General features: G+C 33.1%; 1 protein-coding gene across 1 annotated transcript; it reads left to right on the top strand.

Moving 5' to 3' along the window:
• The first annotated feature begins 527 nt into the window (after positions 1-527).
• On the top strand, positions 528-25,439 carry LOC123708058 (vesicular acetylcholine transporter). The gene is made up of 3 exons (XM_045658535.1): positions 528-606; positions 1,730-2,061; positions 18,645-25,439. Exon 3 carries the CDS (start codon positions 18,789-18,791, stop codon positions 20,559-20,561), a length of 1,773 nt encoding a protein of 590 aa, XP_045514491.1. The 5' UTR covers positions 528-606; positions 1,730-2,061; positions 18,645-18,788; the 3' UTR covers positions 20,562-25,439.
• Positions 25,440-26,937: the final 1,498 nt, after the last annotated feature.

The following is a 26,937-nucleotide window of genomic DNA, read 5'->3' as shown; positions in this document are numbered from 1 at the left end:
CATCTCAGCCATAAGTCATGTAATATTTTCCACGTTTCAATTTATTTATGTTTAAAGATACAAATACTTGAGTAAACTCTGTCCGCTATCATTTATTAGAGTCAATGTTGTGTACACCTATTATTAGATTGCATGCTAGAATAAAACCCAATATTGTTAATTAGAAAATGTATACATGTAATCTGTTGGTGTTCCTTAATAAATAAATAAATAAAAGAAATACAGACGTGCAAACCAGGGACAGGTTTTAATAGACATTTAGTTCTTATTCAGTATAGCTAGCTATCATTGATGCGACGTCATAAAGTCGATTTAGCTTTAAGCTCACAGAAGTATTGCCATCCGTTGACTAGCACATAAGTAATGTTTATATCGACCAGAGCTTTTGCCCTCGGGCCTATTTTTAGTGATCGACCCAACCTATACCTACATGAAATTCAGGACCCGCCGATTGGTGGACAGGGTGTGACGTCACAATTCCCAATCCACCAACCACGCGCGTCGCCTCTGCGCATGTCCGTGGAGGCTTCGATGGAGATCTCCCGAAGGCTGCCAGTCTGGGCTTGCGAATCCCAGGTGTGCCAAGCTCGCGACAACAAAACAAAGGTTATTTTTAAATCTTATATTTTTAGTATTAAACAGTTTATTTTAATTGTCTGTGATGTATTTTTCATGTTGTGTGTGTAATATGTAATTTTGTGTAGTTTTATAATGTGGTTACGTAATAGTGTGAGGGAGAGAGCTTTTGTTATTACATAGGAGAGAAAGAGAGGTCATTTATACAATACTCTTAGTATTGCAGTGCTTTTCTGGATAAAAATTATGTAAATAAGTTACAAAGATCTTTAATCATTCAGAATTAGGAAAGCTTAATTCGTTACCTAGTGTTAAAATATTGTTCAAATTAATATTTTTGCTAAAAATATTTACAGCAACTAAGCCGAGAACAGTGTTAATTCAAAACCATATCTAATAACCCTCCACTAAACGTATATATGTAACAAAGTATTATAGTTATTAAAGTCTTATGAATAACTAAGAACTGTTTGACCGTAGCGGACAAAGCGCGGCAAACTAACTTCGTTAGGGCGGGCGGCCGACGGCGCGCCTTATTACGTATTTCTGCATGCATGTTACATAATGTTACATAATTGTCTCGTGACTTGTTCTAGAAAGATACACTTACATAGTAACATTTATTTCGGCGAATAAATAATTGCCACTGTGTATGTTGAGTTCATATATTTTATTTGGTGAACTACGAAAGACTATGAGAAATATAAAGTAAAATAACTGCTGTTTTTAATTGAAACTTGTACGTAGCATTAAAAAATGCCTCAATTCTACGTTTGATTAGGTAAACGGCTAAATAGATTTTTTCATACTTATGAGGATAGCTAAATTGATATAATTGTAATAATTTTATTTTTCTTTTAAACGCTACTTAATAAAAGACATCGAATTGTTTACAACCTATTCACTGTAGAGTATAAATTCAGAATAACTTTCGGATGTGACCCACCGGAAACAGTCTCTCGAGACGTATCCGGCCGCCATTTTGCGGAACCGCCACAGTTTATGACTTCCGCTCTCTTTACTACGTAAATGTAACCCCTCTAAATTACAACTTTCATTGTTGATAATGGGAACTTCAATACAGTTAAAACAAAATTATTAAGAATATGATTTGTAAGATTGAATAAAATTATTTATTTTTGATATATTGCAGATTTTTGGCGCACCATGGGCGAGCTCTGAACAACTAATACATATCAAACATGCACTGATAGCATTATAAGCACAGAATATACAGCTAAGATTAAAATTAGAATAAAACCAAGTGAAGGGTTCAATTTTTCCATTTTTAAACGTTAGTGTTGAGATCAACTGTGTGGGGCAGTAGCCCCGAGGCCACGACCGTGGAGCACGAAGGGGGAGCTCTGTTCGGGCGGCTGCAGGGGGCGCTCAGGGGCGGCGCCGCGGCCGCTTCGCCCTCGCGCGTCGCTACCTCTATCAGGGGCTATCTCGACAAAGTCGGATCCCTGCAACTTAGAGACACAGGTGAGAGATCTTAACTATGAATTCTTTAGTATCAAATACAAATCCTCCTCTATCACCCAAACTTTAGTAGAATAATCGGCGAGACACTTGTTCGAGATCGAATGTGAGCCTTTTTATTTGGAAGACCAAGAACATTTTCGTGCACAAAATTCCCTTTAAGAACTGATTCATGTCTTTGACTAGTAATTCGAAAGTAATTGAACTTTATTCGCAACAATATAACTGTAATAATTTAGAACACTAGGATAAAATACAAATAATACTAAATTATGACGCTTCCTTTTAACTAACAAGTTATTACATGAGCAAATGGTTCTACCCACAATCGGATACAGCAGGGGAAGTTATCAAAACACGTTGAGCAAATAGAGGAGACTTCTAACGATGAGTAAATATTTGTAAAACAATGTCTTGTTATTCCCGTGTCCAGTCACTATGACGTAATGAAGGCAAACATGGGGCGCGTAGTTGGTCTAAAATACAATTTACAATTGTTTTATTATTTGCTAATAATGTCGTTTATAAGTAGGTTAATTCATAAGCGAACGAAAGATAGCGCAATGTATGACGTTATAAGATAGGGCTTATTAGTTTAAAAAGTATATTGCTGTACAAAATATCTGAAATAATAGTTAAAAATAAACAAACAGTAATTTAAACGTTTTTTGATTCGCAATACAACAAGTTAAGCGTTAAGTATCTACCACGCAATAATTTTATAATTAATTTAAAGTGTACAGGCGCTAATTAATTATGAATATATATAAATAGCTATGTTACTAATAACTGACCAAATTGCAAAATGTACTGTCATACTTTGAGACACACAAACCATTCCATCCAATGCGAATGATGTCGAGATAAAGCTGTTGTGTATATCTTTGATTCTCACTCTCCACAATGAAACAAAAACATTCACATTATCTATATTCTAGTTTATGTTGCCCTTAACGGCACCACTTTATAAGAGAGTGCCAATGTCATAATAATTATAATCTAAAAGGACCATACCGAAGCTCTGATGTAGAAAACTTATTTATTTATATCACGCCTTTTTCCTGAAGGGTAGGCAGACCACGAATCTCTACTTGATACCATGCATGCTCATCAGCTATGGGTACTTTTAATGTCCTTCTCTAGCACATATTGAATTTTATCCAGGTATGTACAAGGCCTACCCAAGCCGACTTCACCTATGTATATAAAGAAAACTTGTACGTGGTAATGCTCACAATTGAGTTCGGTTTCCCTATTATAAGTTACTTGAGAATCAAAAGTACTAAACAGAGCATAAGAGTGGGTCAGTTAAAAACCTCGTCCATTCTTATAAAAAGTGTAGTTTTTACACATATAAATGTTATTTAACAAAGCCATCGGAGCTAAGCTACTTTTCCCTCTGTTGCGTGCCTCACGATAATAAAAGTTAGCCCCAACTTAGCCGTCAGGGTTGGATCGAACTCTTCAAGAACGTTTAAGATTGTACGATATTGTAGAAATTTCTGAATAATTTTGGTACTCTATGTGTCTCTTCAGATATTACAACTATGTCTGGCCTTTACAGCTACACTACTATAACAATATTCCGTATTGTACGGACATGATTTTGACTAATCAATTTTTTTTGTTTATTTCATTCTGTGGTCACAGATCAGTGCTTTCCTTACGGAACTTGCTTACTCACCACGGGTTGGTATTTAAATGACAAGGAACATAAAATTTTGAAATATTAAAGTTTCATTATCTACCGCGATTATTTCGTCAACTTAATGATATTCATTAACCTACGCCTGCAAATTGTCTCTGTTCTAACGACAAGCAATTAGTGTACGAAATAATTCCAATTACCAACAAGAATTAACTCAATTGTGTAGGGAAACAGGCGACGACCTACGCCGCGTACCCTCTACCACGAGGCGAACCGACCAGCTAATACATAATGAGCTTGCAATTTTGTTCTAGAACCAATATTGCCTCTTTCACTTCCATTGCATTCATATAAGAATAACAGGACGGTAGGTAATTTCAATAGTGAAATTAACGACATTATTCATCCTCACATAATGGCTCTAGGCTGTTTAAGAAATTATGAATTTTGTATTATTTAATTAAAAAGTCTTACAGAAGCATGCAGTTCTATGCAAGATTGGTGTATTGCGTTATGGTTTTTGATTAATTCATTTTTGGTTAAATCGAGTAATTATAAACGTGAACGTTTGCGCTTACACTGGTATCTCACTTTTATAGTCAAATAATGAAATATATTGCCAATCGAACTAAAACCGAGATTTAAGAGCTGTGAATTTTTTTCTCATTGTTCACGATGTCATCATGGAATTATTTATTAGTTAAAATATATAAAGTACGAAGACAAAAACGTAGTTTACGACAGCGATTCCGATATATTGTATAAAAACAAAAAACGCTTTCTGACATCTGGTCGCTTTTTAAATCACTTCTATGTCAACCAAATATATAGAAATGCACAATATTAAAAATACTATATTTTCCCAAACACGTCTGGAACCGCGAAACACAAGTTCAAAGGGTGTTCCTCGTCTCACCCTCGTCTTCTGACTAATTGGATCAATTATCTTCTCGCCTGGCAAACCTAAATTCGAAAATCGGTGTCTCGTAACTGCAAATATGTTTACGTGTTTTGGGGTAATGTCTAAATGATGTCAGACACAATTCTGTCAGCTTAAGATAAAATAATTTGTGACAGAAATTGTCCTTATAAAAAAATTTAGTAGAATGTTTCGTGTTTCCTACTCTCTTAGGCCAGGAATAAAATTATCATGTATATCTAGTTGTATATATTAATGGCTATATAAAAAATCAAGTCGTAGCAATTACGACTGTTATATTGAATATAGAACCTATAGGTCCAGGAATAAAATTATCATGTATATCTAGTTGTATATATTAATGGCTATATAAAAAATCAAGTCGTAGCAATTACGACTGTTATATTGAATATAGAACCTATAGGTCCAGGAATAAAATTATCATGTATATCTAGTTGTATATATTAATGGCTATATAAAAAATCAAGTCGTAGCAATTACGACTGTTATATTGAATATAGAACCTATAGGTCCAGGAATAAAATTATCATGTATATCTAGTTGTATATATTAATGGCTATATAAAAAATCAAGACGTAGCAATTACGACTGTTATATTGAATATAGAACCTATAGGTCCAGGAATAAAATATCATGTATATCTAGTTGTATATATTAATGGCTATATAAAAAATCAAGTCGTAGCAATTACGACTGTTATATTGAAAATATATATGTGGATTATTATTTATATCTCAGGCGTCGTACTCTTTCCAGTGACTGGTGGTCCTGTAGCCTATAACAAATCCTAAAAAAACAAATAAAGTTTTAACAGTAGTTGTAGTAGTTGGTTTGTGAAAAAAGTTAGGATGTAAAACAAGATTTATCTCTAAAGAGAAATTTTCTAACAATACTTCAAGCTCGGGGATGGGGCTCGCTCAGCAATTCCCTCGTCATAAATATTTGACACGACGCCGCCGGCACAAGTCGGAACCCTTGTACTGTGCAAATACAAAATTACGCTGCATTATTCTAACCTAGATACATATTATTTGAAATACAGAGTTTTAGATAAATATTTGCCTGAAATAGATAGACCTCTTTACGTTATGAAGACTCAACCATATGGTTAACCATTTCCACCGCCACTATATGTTTTCATGAAACTCATCAATTCTATGTATGTTATAAACATAGATACAATGCAATATTTTAAACTGGAAAATTGTGGGTTCCTCCGACCTAAAGGGCAGATCCTCGTCCAGTCTACCGGAGCCACTGGAGTGGCTCGAAGGCCCCAGTTGGATATGTTATGTATGTTGTATCGGTCGGAATCTTTAGCGAACTATTTGTACTATTTAGAAGCCACAGATTGTAGTTGTAGCTACAACCTTTTTAGGTCTGGGCCTTAGATTTTTGTATCTGTTTCATTATCATTTGTTAATGTAATAGGCAAACAGTACCGACCGTAGAGGTCTAGGACAAGCCAGTTTCCTCACAATGTTTATCTTCACCGTTCGAGCGATTGATAAATGCGCACATGGAAAGAGAGTCCATTGGTGCACTGCCGGGGATCGAATCTACGACTTTCAGGTTAAGACCTAATATTATTAGCTTGTCAGTGGTATCTTAGTGGTGGACGCACATAGTAAAAGGTTCCAGCGATAAACTAATTGGTAGTTACAGAAGACTAACTTGCCTATAATTACAAATAAAACTACCTTCTCTTTATTCACATCTTTCCATGGAAGATAAAAATAATAATAGCGACTTAATGTGTTTTAAATATTCTTTTAGCGTTAAATGACGTTTATACCTGGTAAATATAGAAAGAGCTTTTATTATTTACGCAGGTAAATTGGATAACGCGCTGCGGGCCATACCGTAATGGGAATTATTGATTTTCCACCCAACATGAGAGCTTTGGCGTAGTTCGGTTGCCACTTGCCTTGAAAATGTTTCAATTCACATTGAGTTGATGGTTTTTTTTGACGAAAATTTCTATAGGCAGACTAGGCTGTGAGATAAGTTGTCTTTCATTTACTCGAAATTATACATACAAATTAGATCGTTTTCTCGATAGGCAAAAAATCTAATATAATTTATTCCTTTGAGTAACTTTAGCAAGTAAAATCGAATGTAGAAAATAAAATTTTACATACATAAGTTGTTGAGTTTTGTGATACAGAATCTCACGGTTTTTCTGCGTTGATTCAGCCAGTCCTGGTTCACTATATATAATTGTAAAAAAAAAACGACCTGAACGATCAAACGTGAAAGAATTAACAATGATTTTATGTTTTTAATTAGTTAATAAAAATATAATAAGTGGATCGCCAAAGGAACTGAATTTATAAAACCACCAACAACAAATTTATTGTTGCCACGTTTAAAGACGGCAACGCACTCGCGAGCCCTCTTGCACTGAGAGAGTCCGGCGGCGCTACCATTTAATAGTAGATTAATCTCCTGTTCTATAAAAAAATCGTTAATAATATTAAAATATTATCAATTAACAATTTCAGCTGATAATTAGATGAACTAGAACGACGTACTTTATATTGGTCAATTGATTGAAAATAAACGTAAACACACGCAACTTATATAAAACACATTATAAATGTATTAATGAAATTAAAAGTTGGATATGAAATAGTAATAAAGCCACTCTAATAACAATCGTGATTGTGTCGCGTGGCGACCCGCCACCATGAAGACCCATGACAAATGGATTTTACGGGATACTCAGAGCTGGGGTTCACCATCTGATAAAATGTTAATCAGTTAATTAGTGAGCTACGTGTGTCTCATATTGGAATATTTAAATGGTCTTTCATTTAGATAATGTCCGTCGAGAGCAATTTTTAAGGTATACTTTTTGCTTTTATTTAATTGATAAGAAATATAATTTTACCCTCTGGAGTAGAGACTCTTGGGCCGTGGGGTTCAAGAGCACAGGCGTTAATTAAAGATTTAAGTTGGCGTCTGGTAGATAAAACCAGTGACACCAGAGCTAGTGCTTTTCGCACACAACGGATATGTATCGCAATACAGCGAGAAAATACTGCCAGCGTTAAAGGTACACTGCCATAGGAACAAACTATGTGTTTAAAATTTTCTTTTTATGAATACTATGTAGGTCAAGATTTTTAAATACTGTACATTTGATTGTTATGAATGAATGATATTATTAACTATATTATATTTTACCTTTTTTAAATATGTAATTCTTATGAAATGTAACATTCTCACGGTAAAAGAGTTAATCCAAGTTTGTTAGTTACAAATATACAAAATTACAAATCGAACCTCTTTATAATATAAATATTGATAAGTAAACAATCTAATGATTTTTGTAATTAATGACAACGTAGACACAGTTAATAAGTCTAATGAAAACCTTATTTTATTATTGTAAGCTGCTTATACTATTACAAGAAATAAGTAACCGTCAAAATATAATTGAAGTATTTACGAAAAAAATCGACTTAGCAATCACGCGTACTAATTCTTAAAAGGCCGGCAACGCACTCGCGAGCCTTCTGGCTTTGATTGGCCACCTGCAGTATCACTTAACATCAGATGAGCGTGCCCATTTGCAGGGTTCTATTAAAAAAAAAGTGCGTGCGTACAAAGTGCAAATGTCAGAAGTGAAACTTCTTTGTAAATTAATGATCATGTACCTGTATAAAAATCTGCGTTAATTTTATTCACTTCAAAAATAACTATACATTCATTTATATCCCTATATATGAGATTCAGTTTATTCACTAGAAGATTTATGTTCGAACATATCCAAAAATCGTATATAACGAGAGTAATTAAATCAAAATCGATCGTAAATAATGTAATCAGCGCCCTTTGCCCCTCCAGCGATTTGTTGCGGGCACGAACGTGATCACCTAATCACGCATCTCTCCCCTTCATGAATGAAAATGTTACTGAATAACGTCTCTAGTAATGAGCCTTTATCTGAACCCACTAATTAAACAATTCATTTTTATTACTCAGTTAACGTGAGGCTTATATAATCTGTATTGTGTTTATAATACGTCAAATAAATTTCTTTACTCTGATCTGTGTAGCCGGCTACAAATGGCCAAGCACAAGTTTATATAGTCTGTGTTTCATATCAAGAGTGTTACCCATGTGACGCGTGAAAAGTGAAAGAGATACTTTGATCTTCATTACACGCAAGAATGCCTTAGACACGGTTAAACGTTTAGCTAGTTAATAATATGTACAATAATATTTAATGATTTGGTTAGTTGCCTGTTACTTGTACGAGCCAAGACTGTACATTTTGCTCACTCAGGCTTTCTTAGTTGTATAAGCGTGGCCAGTTCCTTAATCGTTGGAGTATATAATCGTAGGCACTCTCGTCAATTATTACGTTGCATTAATTCGTTAGATAGCAATTAATATTTCTTTATATCGCTTATATTCTATTGTTGTACACGAGTGGTTAATAAAGAGTAAAACTAAAAGCCTCTATTATTTAAAGCACCCCGACGATCCAGAAACCGTATATTACTCAAGGAAGGCTTTTTTACAGACGTCAATTAAATTTGTATTGTTGATGATGAAATTATGAAAATTATGTTGGTGGGCCTAAATATATGTTTTTGCTATATGCTACTACGGAATTATCGTTCAGTTACTGATCTCATATACCGTGATACCGGTGTCAATACAGACTCAAAATACTCTCATCTTGCCATTTTTTACGCTGTGATTAAGAGTTCTTAGAATGATGTAATAAGTCCGATTTTTTTATATAAATAACAGGGTTTATCTATAAAACTTTTTGTTTTAAGCATAAATTCAGACGCAATCTGACAAGCTTCTTGAAAATCTTTGGAAGCTTAATTGTGTCATTGGCACATTTCCAATTTCCGTTCATTTGCGAATATTTCGTGACGTAATCTGATAGTCGTGGCTTTTCTGCTTTTAAAACTTGCTGTGTGAACAACTGGATGTTTATTATTATATGTTCAAAAATAAATTAATATTAAAGCATTGTTTGTATGGCGAATCTCAAATAATCGTTCCAAAATTACAAGACACAAATGGGATTTTTGTAACTTGGCTGGTAATTAATAGTTACCGGTAAGGGGAAGTTAAATATTAATATGGCATAACTTATATGAAAAATATCTAATGAAATCTTAAATTGTCAAATGTAACTAATCAGGAGATAAAAACAATAACATTGTCTGTTTTTGAAGTAAAACTTCTTTATCGTCATTGGAGAAAAATTTACCGTTACATTTTTTGGTTACGCGTCACATTTTTCCGTTAAATGTCATCTTTTTCTTGGTCTGCTTCTTCTTGTGCTTGCTTGATGTTGTGCTTGTTCTTCTTGTTTCTCCCTACCACGGTTGATCCGACGAGATTCGAAGCCATTAATAACAATGATAGTAATAATTCTATTACAATTAATGAAATACTGTAATAATCTTAGTAGTAATAAGGTAAAATGAAATAATTGTATTAATAGTATTCATGTCTATGATAATATAGGCCCATTGTTAAACCTTTGTTAAACTTTATTTAACCAATTTCTGTAAAGTAACATATAGTAGATAATTTTTCGAAAAATGAGGTCATAAAAAAGTTTCACTTCTTACGTGTGTACACTAGTACACGCACACATTGTCTTGATTGTAAAATTTGAAATCCTGTTTTTTACAAGCAAGAACCTAAGTAACTATTCAAGTTTTCTTATTGTGTTGTTTTCGACCCCAATATAAAGTTATAACTCCAATAACAACCTGCCACCCAGATACTATACTTCATGTATGAATTACTGATGTACAACTTTTAATTTGAAAAACCTTAACAGAAAGCAATATAAAACAAAATAATACAATGTACGTAATACGTGGAATACTTCCGTGCTTTGGTTAGTTTCGAGGACGCGCACCCTAAAGATGTAAATCTTGGTCAATTTTCCTCACGAACGTATTACGAGGGTCGTATTAGCAGGTCCGTTATCAGAGACACAAATCATCCGGGGCCCTTCTCCCCTCGCGTTACTGACGGCTAATTTAGCCCGGGCATACCGGAGAAAATTGAACAATACAGGGGATGTTTAATGTGTGTTAACATAGTGTATATCTTCTGTGCGACATTGCTTACTGGTAAACACACCTTGTGAAGCATACATATCTACTTGACTCAAACTGTTTTTCTGTAAAACAATGTGTCAGCCCCATGTCCCATAGTGGAGTTAGGGACTATAAATAATATTCAAATAGTTAATCTATAAATCGACACTTAATATTAACCAAATCAACCCAAGTTGTTTTAAATATTATCCAGTCACTATTATTATTTAAATAGTAGAGAAATTGCTTCACGGGACATTTGATATGTTCCCTAGTGCAAATATTTATCGAAATTGTCTCATAAGTCAAGATAGCAGCTTCCCTAAATAATAAATGTCTGGGGTCGCGATTATTATGGTGTTAGAACCAGCCCCGCCATTATATATCGGTTATTTTTCACGCATCATTACATTTTATATGGAGCCACATGTTTCGTCTATTATTTGATAGTCATCTATTTGGATGATAGCGGGAAGTATCCAAGAAATATTTTCGTGGTATAAATGTTTTACAAGATATATAAACTTTAATGAATTATGATTATATAACCGTTTTTATCATCTGTATATAATGTCTCACAAATATATAGTATTTACAATTTTTCAACCGACTAATAATAATACAAATTTGTAAATAGAAAATTAAAACAAATTAAAAAAGTTTGGTCCCTGTGGCAGTGAAACTATAACGCTGGAAACATTTCTTGATGTATTTAGCTCGTTTCGCAATGAAAGAATCATCTCTGGGGTCAGTGGTACTATATACCAGTGACACAACATAAATATTTAATAAGTGTTACCTAGAAACCCACGACCCAAAAGTCTCTACTCTATTACGGGCGTTGGACCTCTGGTAAGATATAGATTATTTTTTTACGAACTCAGTATTTTGACAGTACCAAGTTTATATATTCTTGAAGCAGTTATGACCGTAAAAATATATCCAAAATTGTTCAAATCATACAAAGAAACTTGCCTTTATATACAGAGGGATGCATGGTGCATGCTTCACCAGGATGTATACAAAAAATTGTTACACCATGGCTATAAAACTGTTTAATCACCTTCCTAGATGTTATAGATCACTGCTACGTAATTATTTCAAGGGGAAGGTGATAAAATATTTAAAGGCAAAGTGCCTTTATAGCGTAGGTGAGTATTTGGACCAAAGATTTGACACCGATTGTAAATAATTTAACTTCGACATTATTTTATGTTCTTAATAAGACATTGTAAAATTTACTCCAAAGTGAGCAAAATGTGTAAATCAACAACATTATGTACGAGTAAGAGAAAAGGCTTTCGCGGGTAAAGGCCTATATATAATATATATATATATATATATATGGGATAAAAATATAAATAAAATCATGTATAAAATGTAAAAAATCTAAGCTGTATATTTTATTTTTTTATGATTAGAAATTAAACGGGCTTTATTATTATTATTAAGATAAAAGAAGATAGCAAAAAAAGCTTAAAAACTTGAAGCAGATGTCTTAAATTATTATTAATGGTAAAATAAATCACCTGTATTGTGATTAAAATAGTTCATAAAGAAAATGTAGAAAACATCCTGCGAACCTAATAGCAATTTTAATAAATTGTTTCCTTTGTAATGAACCCCATGTCGCACGTAATTCCTTGCCGCAACAATACCTCGTACAAAGCTTGGGGTGAGTTATGTCGGTCTTACTAAGAGTTCGTTCATTTTAAGACAATTTCTAAACGATCTTATTACTTACAAATATTGCTTATATTAGTAGTCACGTTATAATTAATATTTAAATAAGAAATATTTCATTATTAAATAATACACGAAAGATAAAATAAAGCAAGACAATTTCTAAAGGTTTTTTTTATTATTTACACAGATTAATAATAGAGCAAGTACGTAATAATTCACAATAAAAAGAAATCATTATAAAATAATAAATTGTTCATGGTATGCCTAACTTAATTGAATATTGAATTGCAACAAGACAATTTCTAATCGTTTTTATTATTAATTATACTGATACTATAATAAGTAAAATAAAAAGTTATTATTAAATAATACACGAAAGATAAAATAAGAAAGTTTTTGATAGTATGCTTAAACACCTAATTAAATAGACAACACAGTAATATAATGTGCTCTGTGTTTTGCTTGACAAAGGAGTTAAAAATCAATGAATGTTTTAAGTGAAAAAATAAAAATGAGATTTGATGTTGCAATATCAATGTAGGTGTAAATTAGGAATTTACGTTCTATTACGTATTGTTTGGAAACTCTTTTTAAAATTGACCGAATGACAAAAAAAGATATGTATATAACACTAGCATTGGCTAGCTTGTGTAATATGGATTACACGAGGCCTTCCCCAGAGATAAAACGACAAAGGGAGGAACAAATGGCTAATGGAAAGAGCAAAGTGCTTCACCATACTTGATGGCTTTTGCTGGAAACGCTTTATTTTCCGAATAGTAGCTAAATGCGCAACCAGATGATAAAGGAATATTATTTTGTCGGGTTTATGGTAGTGATAGTGAAGTATGATATTTTTTGAACCTGATTCTTGTTAAAAACATTTTTGTATGTATGTCAAGGTATTTTAAGTAATATTCGACTACCTCTACAGATTTTTGCTTTTGTGTTATAGGTGTGTTGTGTGCTTTTAAAACAAAGGAGCGTCGTAAATCTCTTGACGTAAAATGGCGAATCTAAGACATTGGTGAGGAATTATATACACGATTACGTCTAGGCTCGATCAATCGCTTTAATTATTTATATATACAACCTTTCAAATTTAAAAAGGATATTTTAAACAGCCTTATAATCCGAATCTCCCCTCGTTGTTGACATTTCAATCTGTTGTCAAAACAAATGCGAATTGTTCGCTTGCCATTTCTGAAAAGTGCCGTTGCCTGGGCATTCCTATCATTCGCCCGAGGGAGGCGTTAACTTCAGATTGCCTTGGGGATATACCGTACGTTACGTTATTTCTGTTGGGCCGTCTTTATTACTTAATGTTTACGAACAGCACAAATGAAGCCAGAAAATAAAAGGGCGAATTGTTTGGGCAAAACTCGTACATAGTCGAAAATGTATTCCTAGGTGAGTAGTACCAGCAGTACTATATGCTTTTAAAAAAAATATAAAATTAATGTGTACAGACCCTCTATTTTTATTTAAGAGTCAAATTGGCTACATTATACAATACGTGAAATGTATATCCATTAAAACTAAAAGGTTTTAGTTGTGATCGATTTGAAGCGAGAGAAGTGTGTAGGGATTACAGCAATATGGAGATACCTCCCTACGTACCGGAATAAAGGCGTGATTATATAAAAATAATATAACTTGTACATACACAGCAACTTTTGTGCCTTTATTAGTCGGTTTCTAGACCCTTTCTATTTACCTACTTAACTCGGTACTCGATCGTATTGATCTTATCAAACAGAGCGACAGCCTAAAGCCAGAAACGACTGTAAACTTAAGCAAATGTTTGAAATAGCTCTAACCAAACTCGCGAAACAAGATTACCGAGTTGGGCAACATTGTGCCTCCCCTGTCGCCTCCCAGGGGACGCTGGCGATATAATCCACTTTGCCCATTCTTCCTCAAATAGGATTCAGAAAAAGCTATTTATTTTTTATGCTTTTTGTGTGAAGTGTTCAATTACTGACAGTGAAAGGAATGAGTTGCTGTAGATTTTCTATTTATCAGATTTCCGAAAAATATATAATTGACCTGTACGAATATTCTCCGACCGATTTAATATATAAAATTATTGTGTTTAATTACGCAATACAGAAAAGGTTACATTTTTCTTATGTAATATTGCTATTAATGTTACGCAATCTAAACAATTTGAGTAATATATGCTCATGTGACATTGATTCAAGAAAAAATAAATAATAATAATACATATAATTAATTATCAATAAATCATTGACAATTGTAGTATTTTATACGTAAAATTTTCTTTTTTACTTTTACACTATATGTTATTATATATATGTAAAAGGCAATGACGTACTTGAAACGCCTATGTGCAACGAAAACGCCAATGAAAACTGGCGTCAATGCAATATTCATTATTTTTGTTATTTTAGAATATAAAGTTTCCTGAAACAAATAATTTAAAGCCCTTAGTAATATATAATATCTAATAACAAAGGCTATAGTTTGAATACAATTTTTCAAGCGCTAGGGTCACATTTGCCCTGACAGGGGATAGAGGTCAAGCGTGCCCTATCGCGTGTGACGAGAGCCCTTAGCCATTGTTTAAACCGGCTCAAAAGTCCTCAAAAATACTTGATAATGTGACAAACGTCAAATATTCGTAAAGCTTATTTCAGTGTACTGCATAGTGATTAAGCTTATTTTACAATTTGTTTCTTTTGTACACTTGTTTGTTTTTTTCTATGTACGCATTAAACAGTCGCTTGTAAGGTGAATAAACAGATACAGTAATCTGTATAAATATAAAACAGCAGATACTATACGATATTATTTAATGTTCATTATAAGAGCACAAAGCCCGTGCAATACGGTTGTCATTACCAGAGAGGAACAAAAGCTACGGTAGCCCGCTGTGCGTAACCTTTTGTAGCCACGCGTAGCACCGTAGCCCTGTCGTAGAGGTGCATTCATGTTACGCAACAAATATAACGTTATAAAGGGTGGATTAATTTAATGTGATAGGTATTAGAATTTATATCCTTATTCATATAGGCATACGTTTGAAAGTCCTCTGTTTCAGTTTAGACGTTACAAGTTAATTAAGAATAGTATTCGATCTTCGTACCCCATACGGGAATTCCAGGAATGCAGACAACAATAATTCATTAAATTCTGAAGAGCAAAATAGTTTTGAAATAAAACTTTTTCCATTCAACATTCAATTCATTCATGTCTGTTAAAAAAATCGTTTTAAATTTAAAAGCTATTGATGTTCAAAACGTATAAAGCACGATTACTGCTATAAACTGAAAAATTAACTTTTATATTTTTGCAAAATACTCCGCTATTGAAGTCATAAAACATTTAAAGCCCGTTACTCGGAAACGTTCATTAAATATTCAAAACCATAGCATAAGCTATACCCTGTTCCACTTTTGAAGCGCCTTGACCTCTATCTCTTTGTCATAAGGCTGGTAATTCCGTGTCAAAATCATTATCATGATGCTATACAATTTTAAACTTTCTCTCTTAGCGTTGAGGCTTGAATTCGTATGTAAGCTCGTTATAAAGAGCAGGTCAATCGCCCTACCTCTCTTGGGACAGAACCCTCTAAAATAACCCTCACCTGCCGATTGAAGTTGCCGACGTACAATCACTACGAAATGTATTTAATACTAAAAAGTTACAGTTTTACTAATGTGTTGGCACTTGGCACATCTGAGCTAGTAAGCTTCTTAATCGTAAAAACAAAACAGTCTAGAAAGCTTTCGTTCCTTTCTTTCCAGTAATGTGTGCACAAATTCAAAGTCAAAGTCAAAAATTATTTATTCATATTGGTAACGTTTGTAAGGAGTTGCAACCATTACACAACGTTTCACATGACATCTTAAGTAATAAATAATAATAAAATCAATTAAGAACAAAGATTTGTCTCAGGTTGTTAAAGATTATCTATCAGTAGGAGGCATGGTGAAATAGAAGCACGCACTTACATTCTTGTGGAAACACGCAAATACATATTCAAGTCAATTCACCACAAGAAGCTCCCGTTCACGAGTATGACACATGGCCAGCCATCGGCCCCCTCGCCATAGGGAGAGAGACACAATGATAAAAAGAGACAGAACTGTACCTCAATTTTAGTGAATAGGTGATTGATAAGGAATTAATATAATCGTTGGTAATGAAAGAAGTAAAACTAATTCCATTAACGGGAAACTTTAGTAGTACTGAGATAGAAATCACAACGATAATAATGTCCAGAATAATGTTTACTTTATTTTGCATAATTAAGTCAATTTTAAAATAGCATTTTCGTTCGGAACTGTACTTTGAAGCACAAAGGCAACCGGCGCGCCACGTTCATAGAAACAGCAATTTTATTAAAGTTTAATGCGTCTGTTTACCTTCATTCACCACGGGTCTCGTGGGGAGGGAAAGCGAGTAGAAATATGAATCATTACTTATCCGTATACACTAGTAGCCGACGGCGTCTCCGTCAGTGTACACAAATAAACAAAGTCTATTTGACAGTGTACAGAAATATATGGTAACAATTTCTTAAACATTACACATATTAGTGACGTTTTAGCCTTGGCTATTAATTTCTGTCTGTTTCATATTCTATTTCTTACAAAAACAACCGGTTTTTTCTGGTTAATGCTGGGAATATGTCTACTCTCATGTAATTGTCACACATTCCTATTTATCCTACAATCCTCCTTTTAACATGTTTCATAAATAAATCAGCATTACAACCTTTTTTAGGTCTGGGCATCAGATTTCAGTATCTATTTTAAGATAAATTGTCAATATAATAGGCAACTAGGTGATCAGCCTCCTGTGCTAGACACACGCCGTCGATTTTTTAGGTCTAAGGCAAGCCGATTTCTTCGCGATGTTTTCCTTCAGAGTTCGAGTGAATATTAAATTCGCACATAGAATGAGACTTACATTGTTGCAACACTGTACACCCTTAAATCGTCTTCAAAAATCTGTACTCAGTTTCGGCAAGATCAGCAAACTCACTCGACAATCATAAATATTTAAAATAATATTTCTTAAATTTTGGGTAGCATAACTTATCAGTTTCCTGTTTCACGTAATATTGCGGTATTGGTTTAAAAATAGCCCAAGGACTATAACGAAAATATTTCTGAGAAATTCACCACCTCGCGTGAGTCGCACTGTTCCGTATACCGGAAGTTAAATCGTGGCTGTGGTTCAACATTCACTATATATTTCTCGATAAATTAAATCACAAGCAAAAAGGGTTTCAAATAATCTCTTTTGGTTACTTTCATAAATACTTATAAAATAACATATTAATAGTCATCAAGAAATGTATTGTATGCGTTACAATTATATGTCAGCGGCTTTCGAGAACTTTACTGAAATATGTGTAATTCTTGCTTTCACATAAAAAAAAAACTATTTTCCTAATAATAATGTTTTACAACCCTGACATTATCACATCGAGCGTGTAACACCCTTCCTTTATACATTTCTCATCCCCTCGTTTAGATGCGACCCATGTCAGATCTTCAGCATCAGTACAGAATTTTTATAAGACTTGTTAAGGTTTCAAATGATTGCTTATATCAATATTCGATAAAAATATAGCTATTTATTGACTTATCTCCTGCCCATAGCGTTCGCATGGAGTTACGCACTAATTATGTTAGATCGATTTTGACCTATTTGTTTGATTAAACCTAGTAAAAGATATGTCGGTAAAACTGGGTACGAATCAAGAAACAAAAAAGCTCCCCTCAGTGCGGATAATGACGTTGTCTGACGAGCTTCCACGCAAATTGGATTTCTTCAAAACAAGTCGTTAGTATCCTGTCACTGAAATATTGACTTCTTTATCTCGCTACTGGGTGTCTTTTGACGTAATTTAGGACTATATTATCTCATTCTATTGTATATATGAGACAGGTTATAATCCTTTACATGCGGTAATTAAACTATTCGTTTTACAACAAAAACACTATATTTAACAACCATATATATATAAATTAACTATATTATAATTAATTAATTAAAATTATTTGTGTACTATTTTCAAAAGGACTCTGAATCGTCTTTGGATTTCGAAGGTCTCGTAGAAATGGGATAGAGGAACCATGTCAACCAACAGAAACAAAGATCGACTCAAATTCCTTTTGAAACAACCTCCTCCCCCACGTTATATGACGAGGAAATGATATTAATGATCATTTCTGTTTGTTGTCAGGTTCCGAAGTCCCATTCGAGGACGGCGAGGGTCAACGATTAACTAATGTCCTCTGAGCGCACATTAGCAACGAAGTAACAGTTGATATATTCCGATATGCAGTTGGCTTATATTTTTACTTGAAAATAAATAACGATACTCAAAATGGCGGAAGAAGGACCGCAATCGATCTGGCAGAAGATCGACAACACCGTCATACCTGTCGTTAATTTGGAGGTGAGAGAAGTTAGGGAAGTACTATGGGACAAGATCAAAGAACCGACTTCCCAGAGAAAGATCATCTTAGTCATAGTTTCTATAGCCTTGCTCCTAGATAACATGTTGTACATGGTAATAGTACCTATCATACCGGACTATTTGAGGTACATCGGTGCATGGGGAGAAGCAGGATTTGATCATGTCGTAACTCTAGCACCAATACAAGAAGGCAACAGAACGATTATACCAACTAAAATAATTCCCGCTTCACATGAAGGGCAAGATTCGGCTACAGGACTACTCTTTGCTTCAAAAGCTATAGTACAACTGATGATTAATCCTTTCTCTGGTGCCTTAATCGATCGTATAGGGTATGATATACCGATGATGATCGGACTGATTATTATGTTTCTATCAACATCGATCTTTGCTTGTGGAAGGAGTTATGGCATGCTTTTCTTCGCTCGAAGTCTCCAGGGTGTTGGATCCGCTTTTGCCGATACATCAGGGCTAGCTATGATAGCTGATCGATTTACAGAAGAGTCGGAGCGATCAAAAGCTCTCGGAATCGCATTAGCATTTATTAGCTTTGGTTGTCTCGTAGCACCACCATTTGGAGGCGCTTTATATCAATTTGCTGGAAAGGAAGTTCCATTTCTTATTTTAGCCCTGATTTCTTTATTGGATGGATTCATGCTTCTTTTGGTTATGAAGCCATTGAAAACGCAAATAAAAGAAGCACAGCAGCCGAAACCAGATGGTACGCCTATATGGAAGTTACTAATGGACCCTTACATAGCGGTATGCGCAGGAGCTCTCATGATGTCAAACGTCGCATTGGCATTTTTAGAACCTACAATATCCTTCTGGATGGAAGATCACCTCACAAAAGATAATTGGAAAATTGGAATGATATGGCTACCTGCATTCTTTCCTCATGTACTTGGTGTAATAATAACAGTAAAAATGGCAAAACAATATCCTCAACATCAGTGGCTGATGGCTGCTGGAGGATTGGCGCTAGAAGGACTTTGCTGTTTCATTATACCTTTCGCAACCTCTTACAAAATGTTGATGATACCTATTTGTGGGATCTGCTTTGGTATAGCTTTGATTGACACTGCGCTTCTGCCTACTCTTGGATATCTGGTTGATGTCAGATATGTATCTGTATATGGGAGTATATATGCTATCGCCGATATATCTTATTCATTCGCATATGCTGTCGGACCGATAATCGCTGGTGAAGTTGTCGAAGCGATCGGATTTACTGCATTAAATCTATTTATTGCATTCAGTAACCTCCTGTATGCTCCCGTACTCATGTACTTAAGACATATTTACGATTTCAAGCCATTTGAAAATGAGGCAAATATCTTAATGGCTGATCCACCAGATAAAGAGTATCAGACGTACAGCATGCAAGACCAAAGACCGGTAAATGGGGAATACAAGAATCATCTTGAATACTCAAACGTGCAGGGTCAGGATAACGTGGAAGAGTCGAATGTGGATAGTTCGAGGGACTACCAGCAGGGGTATCAAAACTATTCACAGGGATACGAGCAGCAAAGTTACCAGCAGGAGAACTACAGTCAACCACGCCAGCTACCTGCGCAGCCGCAAGCTCCAGCCAGTAACCCTTTTAGGGGGGCGGAGGCCGCACCCGCGGGCCCTACAGCGCCGCCCGTAAAGAATCCCTTCCGGCAAGGCTTCTAGAGCCACTGAGTGTTGTTGTGTAAATTTGCTAATATTACTTGTTGTATCTTATAGGTAATTTCGATCACTGAGTCGCCTCCCATTTGCGACTTTTCTTATCTAGCTGTGCTTAATGTCGTAGTTTTAACTGTTAGAAATGTCACCTCAGTAGGACTGAAAGCTCTACATGTTGTAGTTTGTTGCGTTTGATAACTGAGAAGGCATTTTTATAACAGCCTATTGTTGATATTGTTCTTACCTGTTAATGTTCTATTACTTATATACTTTCTCACAGAGATAAAACTATTCGATGATAAATTCGACTTAGAAAAACATGATATAAAAGTTTATATAATCTATACTTTATATTCGAGAATACATCACTCGTATAATATTAAGATATTTTGTACATAAAAAGCACGATATTATAGTAAGTATAAAATTTATCAAGAATTAAATTAGGGCCTAAACAGGTGAAACATTTAACTTCATCTGAAAATCTGTATTTATAAAATGCTCTTGTATTATTTGGAATACGTTTTAATTTATTGAATTTCCAAATTGAAATCAAAAATGTTAAAAGTTCATTTGAGCAGTGTGTAGAGCTCTACAGTTTACGTATTTGTTAAGTTTGAATATAATATTAAACTAATTACGTCCGTAAACACTTAAGCTGAGAACCAATACCAGCTTATTCGTATATGAACAAGTGTAGTTTGAGTGACGTTTGAAACATTGAAATAAATACGTCAACCATAGAGCTCTAAGGTACTGAATTAAAATTGTCTTACTTGTATAGTAAATATCAATTTTTCATATGAATACATAAGTACGAAAATGTACATTATTCTCAAAGTTGTAATATTTAACCGTCTCTACAATCTTTGCCTTTTATTAATATAAAGCATCTAATTGTTTCAGCAATACTTAGTATAAGATTTAATATCAATTTATAACTGTATATCAATTACTATTACTTAGGTAAGTTAGTGATCAACTTGTGATAAAGAGTTGCAACCAAGGTAAATAAACATATCAGAGTCTTTTGATTCATTTAGAATAATGTAAAGTATTAGTGATATTTTTGAGTGTTAGACGTAGAATGTGTTTAAGTAGAGTAATGATGGAGGTCTGTAGTTATGTCACGTGACAAAGGCTCTTTTAAATGTTGAGTTTTAAATTTAAAATGCAAAAAAATTATTATTTGTACTTGTATATTTGTGACGTTCCCGATAAGTCAATTTGAATGTACAGAGAGCAAGAAGCATTATATTTGTGAAATATATATAAAAATATTTAAATTCGGCAAAGTTAACAAGGAGAATTTTAATGCAAAGCCTTCGTTTATTGAGTTGGAATTGATTGGAAACAGATAAATTAGCCTGCAAAGTACAATAGGAGTTGTAGTAAATGCACAAAAAACTTACGAAGCACAAACACAATTTACGTGCTCAAACACGAAAGCACAATAATTTCAGAATATACTGTCTTTTTCTAATCTTTGTTAAAAGTATATTTTTGATGTGGTTAATTAGGTGTTAAGGTGAGGAGTCTGTTGATGTAAGTTAAGGTCAATTTTCGTGTCAAATTCTCCCGAAATTCAATTAATAAGTAGTCAATGTGCTGAGAGATGCTTATACTAAGATTGAGCGTGACTTTTGATGATGACTTTGAAGAATAAATTCCTCACGGTTTTTACGTAAAAATAAATAAACGTACGTTTTGATTGGTCAGAATACTGGTGTTTTACAGTCGAATTTAGACCACAATAAAATATCATAACATCACATATTATTTATTCAAGTTTACCTCATCATACATAATACTATATCTGCAGTAAATGTTACAACCTCTAAACTATTTACATCCGTACATAACAACGAAGATGAAAAACTGAATATTTTTTTAAGACCGGAGAGATTTTTTCAAAAATATAATATAAAATTGTTTGTTATATAAATGAAGAAAACAATAAAAAGTTATCATCAAAAGGAACATATTAGATTGAATATTACTGAATTTATTCTGTAAGATAGTGATTTTGTGTCTATTTTATCGTAGCAATAACATAACCAGCTGTATCACATACATATCATTAGATTTAAGATATACAATTTTACATAAGAATATATTATACATAGCAGTAACGCACATAATATTTAATGAGATTAATATATAATTATTAAGATATATTTTTAAATAATATTTTTCGTATATTGTATATTATTTATGGTTTTTAATTTGACATATTTACAAAAATTTAAAATTTGCCGTAAATTGCATTGAAAATTCAATGGATCTGACTTGTCTTGCCATATCTTAAACATATCAAACATTTTATTATAAATAACTTAATCTCAATTTATTCACTTAAAGTACTCATAGTTGTTCATTAATCCTTAATGGTTTATTGGAGTCTAGGGTAGTGGACCTTGCTTTCCATATCATTACATATTATCAACTTCAAAAATATATTTTAGTTCTTCATAATTTCAGAAAATCTTAGAATTATCCTTCAAATCTAACTGCTTAAAATGACCTATGATCGAAATGAAGTATCTCAAAAAAACGGAATGTCTGCATCTTTTGAAAGTATTTTTATGTTCTAATATCGGAATCCACCTAAAATTCCAAGTTTGTTTTTTGTTGACGTTTAAAAATACAATTCTGTTTGCAGTTAGGTTTGATACTTTGATCTATACCCGTCCGTAGCTTCTAATTGTCATACGTCATCTGTCGCCTTAGTTGATTTTTTTAATAGTTACCCTTTTTTAAAATACTTTTTGATAGTCTTTTGAACTTTGACATTTCCTTATTTAAGTCATCCTAAGATAAGAGTTAGTAACTTTTATTACGTTTTTTAAGCTAGTATTTTTTATTTCAATGTTTTAGTATATATAATATATCATAGTTAATAAGTGTAAATATTGAAGCCCACACAGAAATGAGTGATAATTCAATCGATTCTATGATAAACTATATACCTGTTCGCGTCTTAAAGCTTAGGCTTACTAAAGCAATATCAAAACTGTTAAAAACTTAATTAAAAAATAATTTAAAATCTTACATTTAAAGGTCAGTTAAAGATTCATTAACATATGTCTATGTACATCAAACGAGCATATCTGAATAATTATATCTCTGTACGCATAGTTATTCAATAAATGAAGCAGATCTTGATCAATAATTTTCGAGTAATATATGAAGAAGCCAAAGTTTTAGTACCGGGTATCAGGATCGTAAGGAAATTTTGTAACAACCACTAATAGCAGGTAGAGCTAAATTGACAGTTTCATTTGCTTATTTAAAAAAAAAACTAATATTCGAATGGAAATTCCTGGTATTGTGGGAAGCGAAATGCACTACTACTTTTCATACAAATACTTGATGCAGACTTATATACGTCATATCCAGTCGCATTGCGGCTATGCTTAGCTCATTATCTTATATATCGTAATCTTAAATTATAATCATTATAGAAATATGCGTTAGGTACGTTGTAAAATTATATATTTCACGATAGTGTAGATTCATGTGGAATATTTACGAGGACACAAATTATTGTTCATGTGAATGTTATTTCCATGTACATTGAACAATATGGCGTTATGTTAAATGTTATTACATTTATTTAATGCAATTACAGCTAATATAATATAAAAAGCTGAGTGTAGAGTATTATAATAGCTTGTGAAGCGTTAGAAAAAGAAATTGTACAGTGAAATAAAATAATTAGTTTATAAATAATTTTAATACGGTATAATTTTGAAACTGCTAAATAATTTAGCGAAAAATTATTACTATAATAATTATTATAATTAATTAGATTATCATGATCACCTCAGGAAATACGTGTATTTCTTTACAGTGCAATATAATTATAATATTAGTATTTATGTAGGGAATTTAAATTGTTAAACTCATAACATGTGTGTAAATTACGTTAAAAGTTAGTATTATGAATGTAATTTAAGAATATTATCATTATTAATCATACGATAGCATACCTTTTAAAACCTAGTTTGTATAATCAATTTCACGCATTTCCTGTAGACGTGTAGTAATGTTAAAAAAGCTATTAGTTAGATATAGGAACTTGGAGTGAATATTGAATCAAAGAGTTATTAAGGCAAATATCGTTGTCTGTTTGGAATATTGTTTTATGAATTTGTATTGTTCTTGGATAGTCATTAGTTTATGTTAGGTGTTATGTGTCTTTCAATTGGTTTGAGATTTAGCTATAAGAAAATGTATAAATTATATACAAATCGCATCTTGTAAGTGTTTCTGAATTTAACAAGAATTTAAAACGCCGTGCGAGTCATTCCCATTTATTTCCCTTTTTTCTTAATTTTTTGACTTAAAATTTGTTAGAGTTTGATAAAGGCTAGAAGATCTTAGTTATCTGAGAGTTTCCGACTCCGACATATAAATAAATATATATATAAATCTTCCCAAAAAACTGTCTCGTATGTTAAAAACGGTTGTCTCTTAGAAATCAGAACATAGTTAAACTTGCGAATTGTAATTGATTAATGTATAAACTAGACATGTTATTTTTATATTTTTCGTTTTTCTCTTTGACGGCTAAAAGCTTGTAATTTTGCCCTTCGCTTTAACAACTGCGTGATAGCTGATATGTTGATAATCACTTGACGCCTCGAAACTAAATATGACATTTGTCATCTGTCAGTGTCATTATTTGACAGTTAGATCGCACTAACAAACTCTTTGAATCCTAAGAGGTTTATAGTATTTAGACTGCATATAGCAATGTTGCAGTGGTTGTCAACATACTACGTAGGTATTAGTTGTAATCAAATTAATCATAATTGTATAATGTGGTCAAACTTAAATCAGTGATCGAATAAACTTGTTACACCAATTATCATGGGATTTTCTATATGTTCTTTAGACATAAATCAATTTTGATAACGTACAGTTGAATGACCTTAAAGTCTTTGGAGATCCTGGTAGCTAAGAATATTTAGAAGATTGAGGTTTACTGGTAAGTTGTAAGAAATTGCTGCAATTCATAATGAACAATGCTGGACGGAGCTATGTGCAAATACCTCTAGAGTCATTTCAACAATTCAACTATGGATAAGTTTGACTGTCGTGAACTATCAGATTTTTATTATGATCGCCTTAATCTGTTAAAATTATTCTTATCTTTTTACTTACTACATACTTTTACTACATACACAAGACTTCTAAACTTACGACTGAGGCACAAACTAGCTATTGTGGTCTCTGTCAGAATGACCAGCGCTGTAAAACAGTCTGCCCATCCACATAATGCTGAGGGCCAGTTACAACCACAACACACACTTAAAACGTACCTTGTTCATTAAAAGAAAAAACAATATTTATTATTATTTTGTGTGTTTCGTAAGTAATAAATTATTTGTCTATGTCTTAAAACAAAATATGGGCAATTATTTTCAAATACTGGATTACTTTAAGAATTATCTTAATTATGAGTGAAACTGTGGCAGGGCTTAGAGATGGCGCAAAATAGTAGCAATAAATTAATAATAATAATAATAAAATATGTTTATCCATTTTAAGTTCAATTTCATTACAATGTGTAAGATTTGGGAACCCTTTTAAGTAAAAAATATACCTGTGTCAGGGTTTCCAGCTCTTTCATAACAAACTTAGTTATACATTCCTTAAAATATTATATTATATATAATTTAGTTACATCTTCTATTAACTTGTTTTTTGTTGTTATTGATTTTTAACTGTTATCAACACACTGGAGTGCATAAGTGAGTGAGTGAGTGAGTGAGTCAGTGAGTGAATGAATAAAGTCTGTACTACATACTAGGCCTCAGAAGAAGCTCCAACTCTGCGTAGGGTATGTTCATGAGCCAGTTCTTTAGTCGTTTTTTTAGATTGTAGACGGTAAGAGGGTAGATGTTAAGCAACCTATTTAGTATAATAGATAGTTTACTAAACTTTGTTATCGGTACCAAATTTGCTTTCGCTTCGTGCGATTGTTATAATGAAATATAATAAGATATACAAAACACATAATAATAATAATAAGCCAGAATCCACGACATACATTAACAAAATATATAAATACACTTTTTAATACTCTAAGATGCGATGTCCGGGAGAAGGCTTCCTTCAACTGGTACCACCCTATTTTATTTTGTGCCCTCATCATCAAATTTTTTGCAACTACACGTTTTATTCCGTCAGGCAATGGGTCTATTGATTTGCCCTTTTTGCTTTTTCTTGTAGTAAACGTCCATTCCGCGACTGTTTTAGACCATCTGTCATCAGTATCATGGGCTGCGTGCCCTGCCCATCTCCGTTTATGTTTTAGGGCATGTTGGTCAGCATCAGCTATTTTTGTTCGAATACATTCACTTATATGTGTGTC

This window comes from Pieris brassicae, chromosome 4, assembly GCF_905147105.1.
Source record: "Pieris brassicae chromosome 4, ilPieBrab1.1, whole genome shotgun sequence".
NCBI lineage: Eukaryota > Metazoa > Arthropoda > Insecta > Lepidoptera > Pieridae > Pieris > Pieris brassicae.
The sequence above is the reverse complement of the archived record's forward strand: the minus strand, read 5'-3'. Positions and strand labels throughout refer to the sequence as shown.

Bases quoted from the DNA above. Each gene is read 5' to 3' on its own strand.
- LOC123708058 (XM_045658535.1), top strand. From the start codon at position 18,789: ATGGCGGAAGAAGGACCGCAATCGATCTGGCAGAAGATCGACAACACC.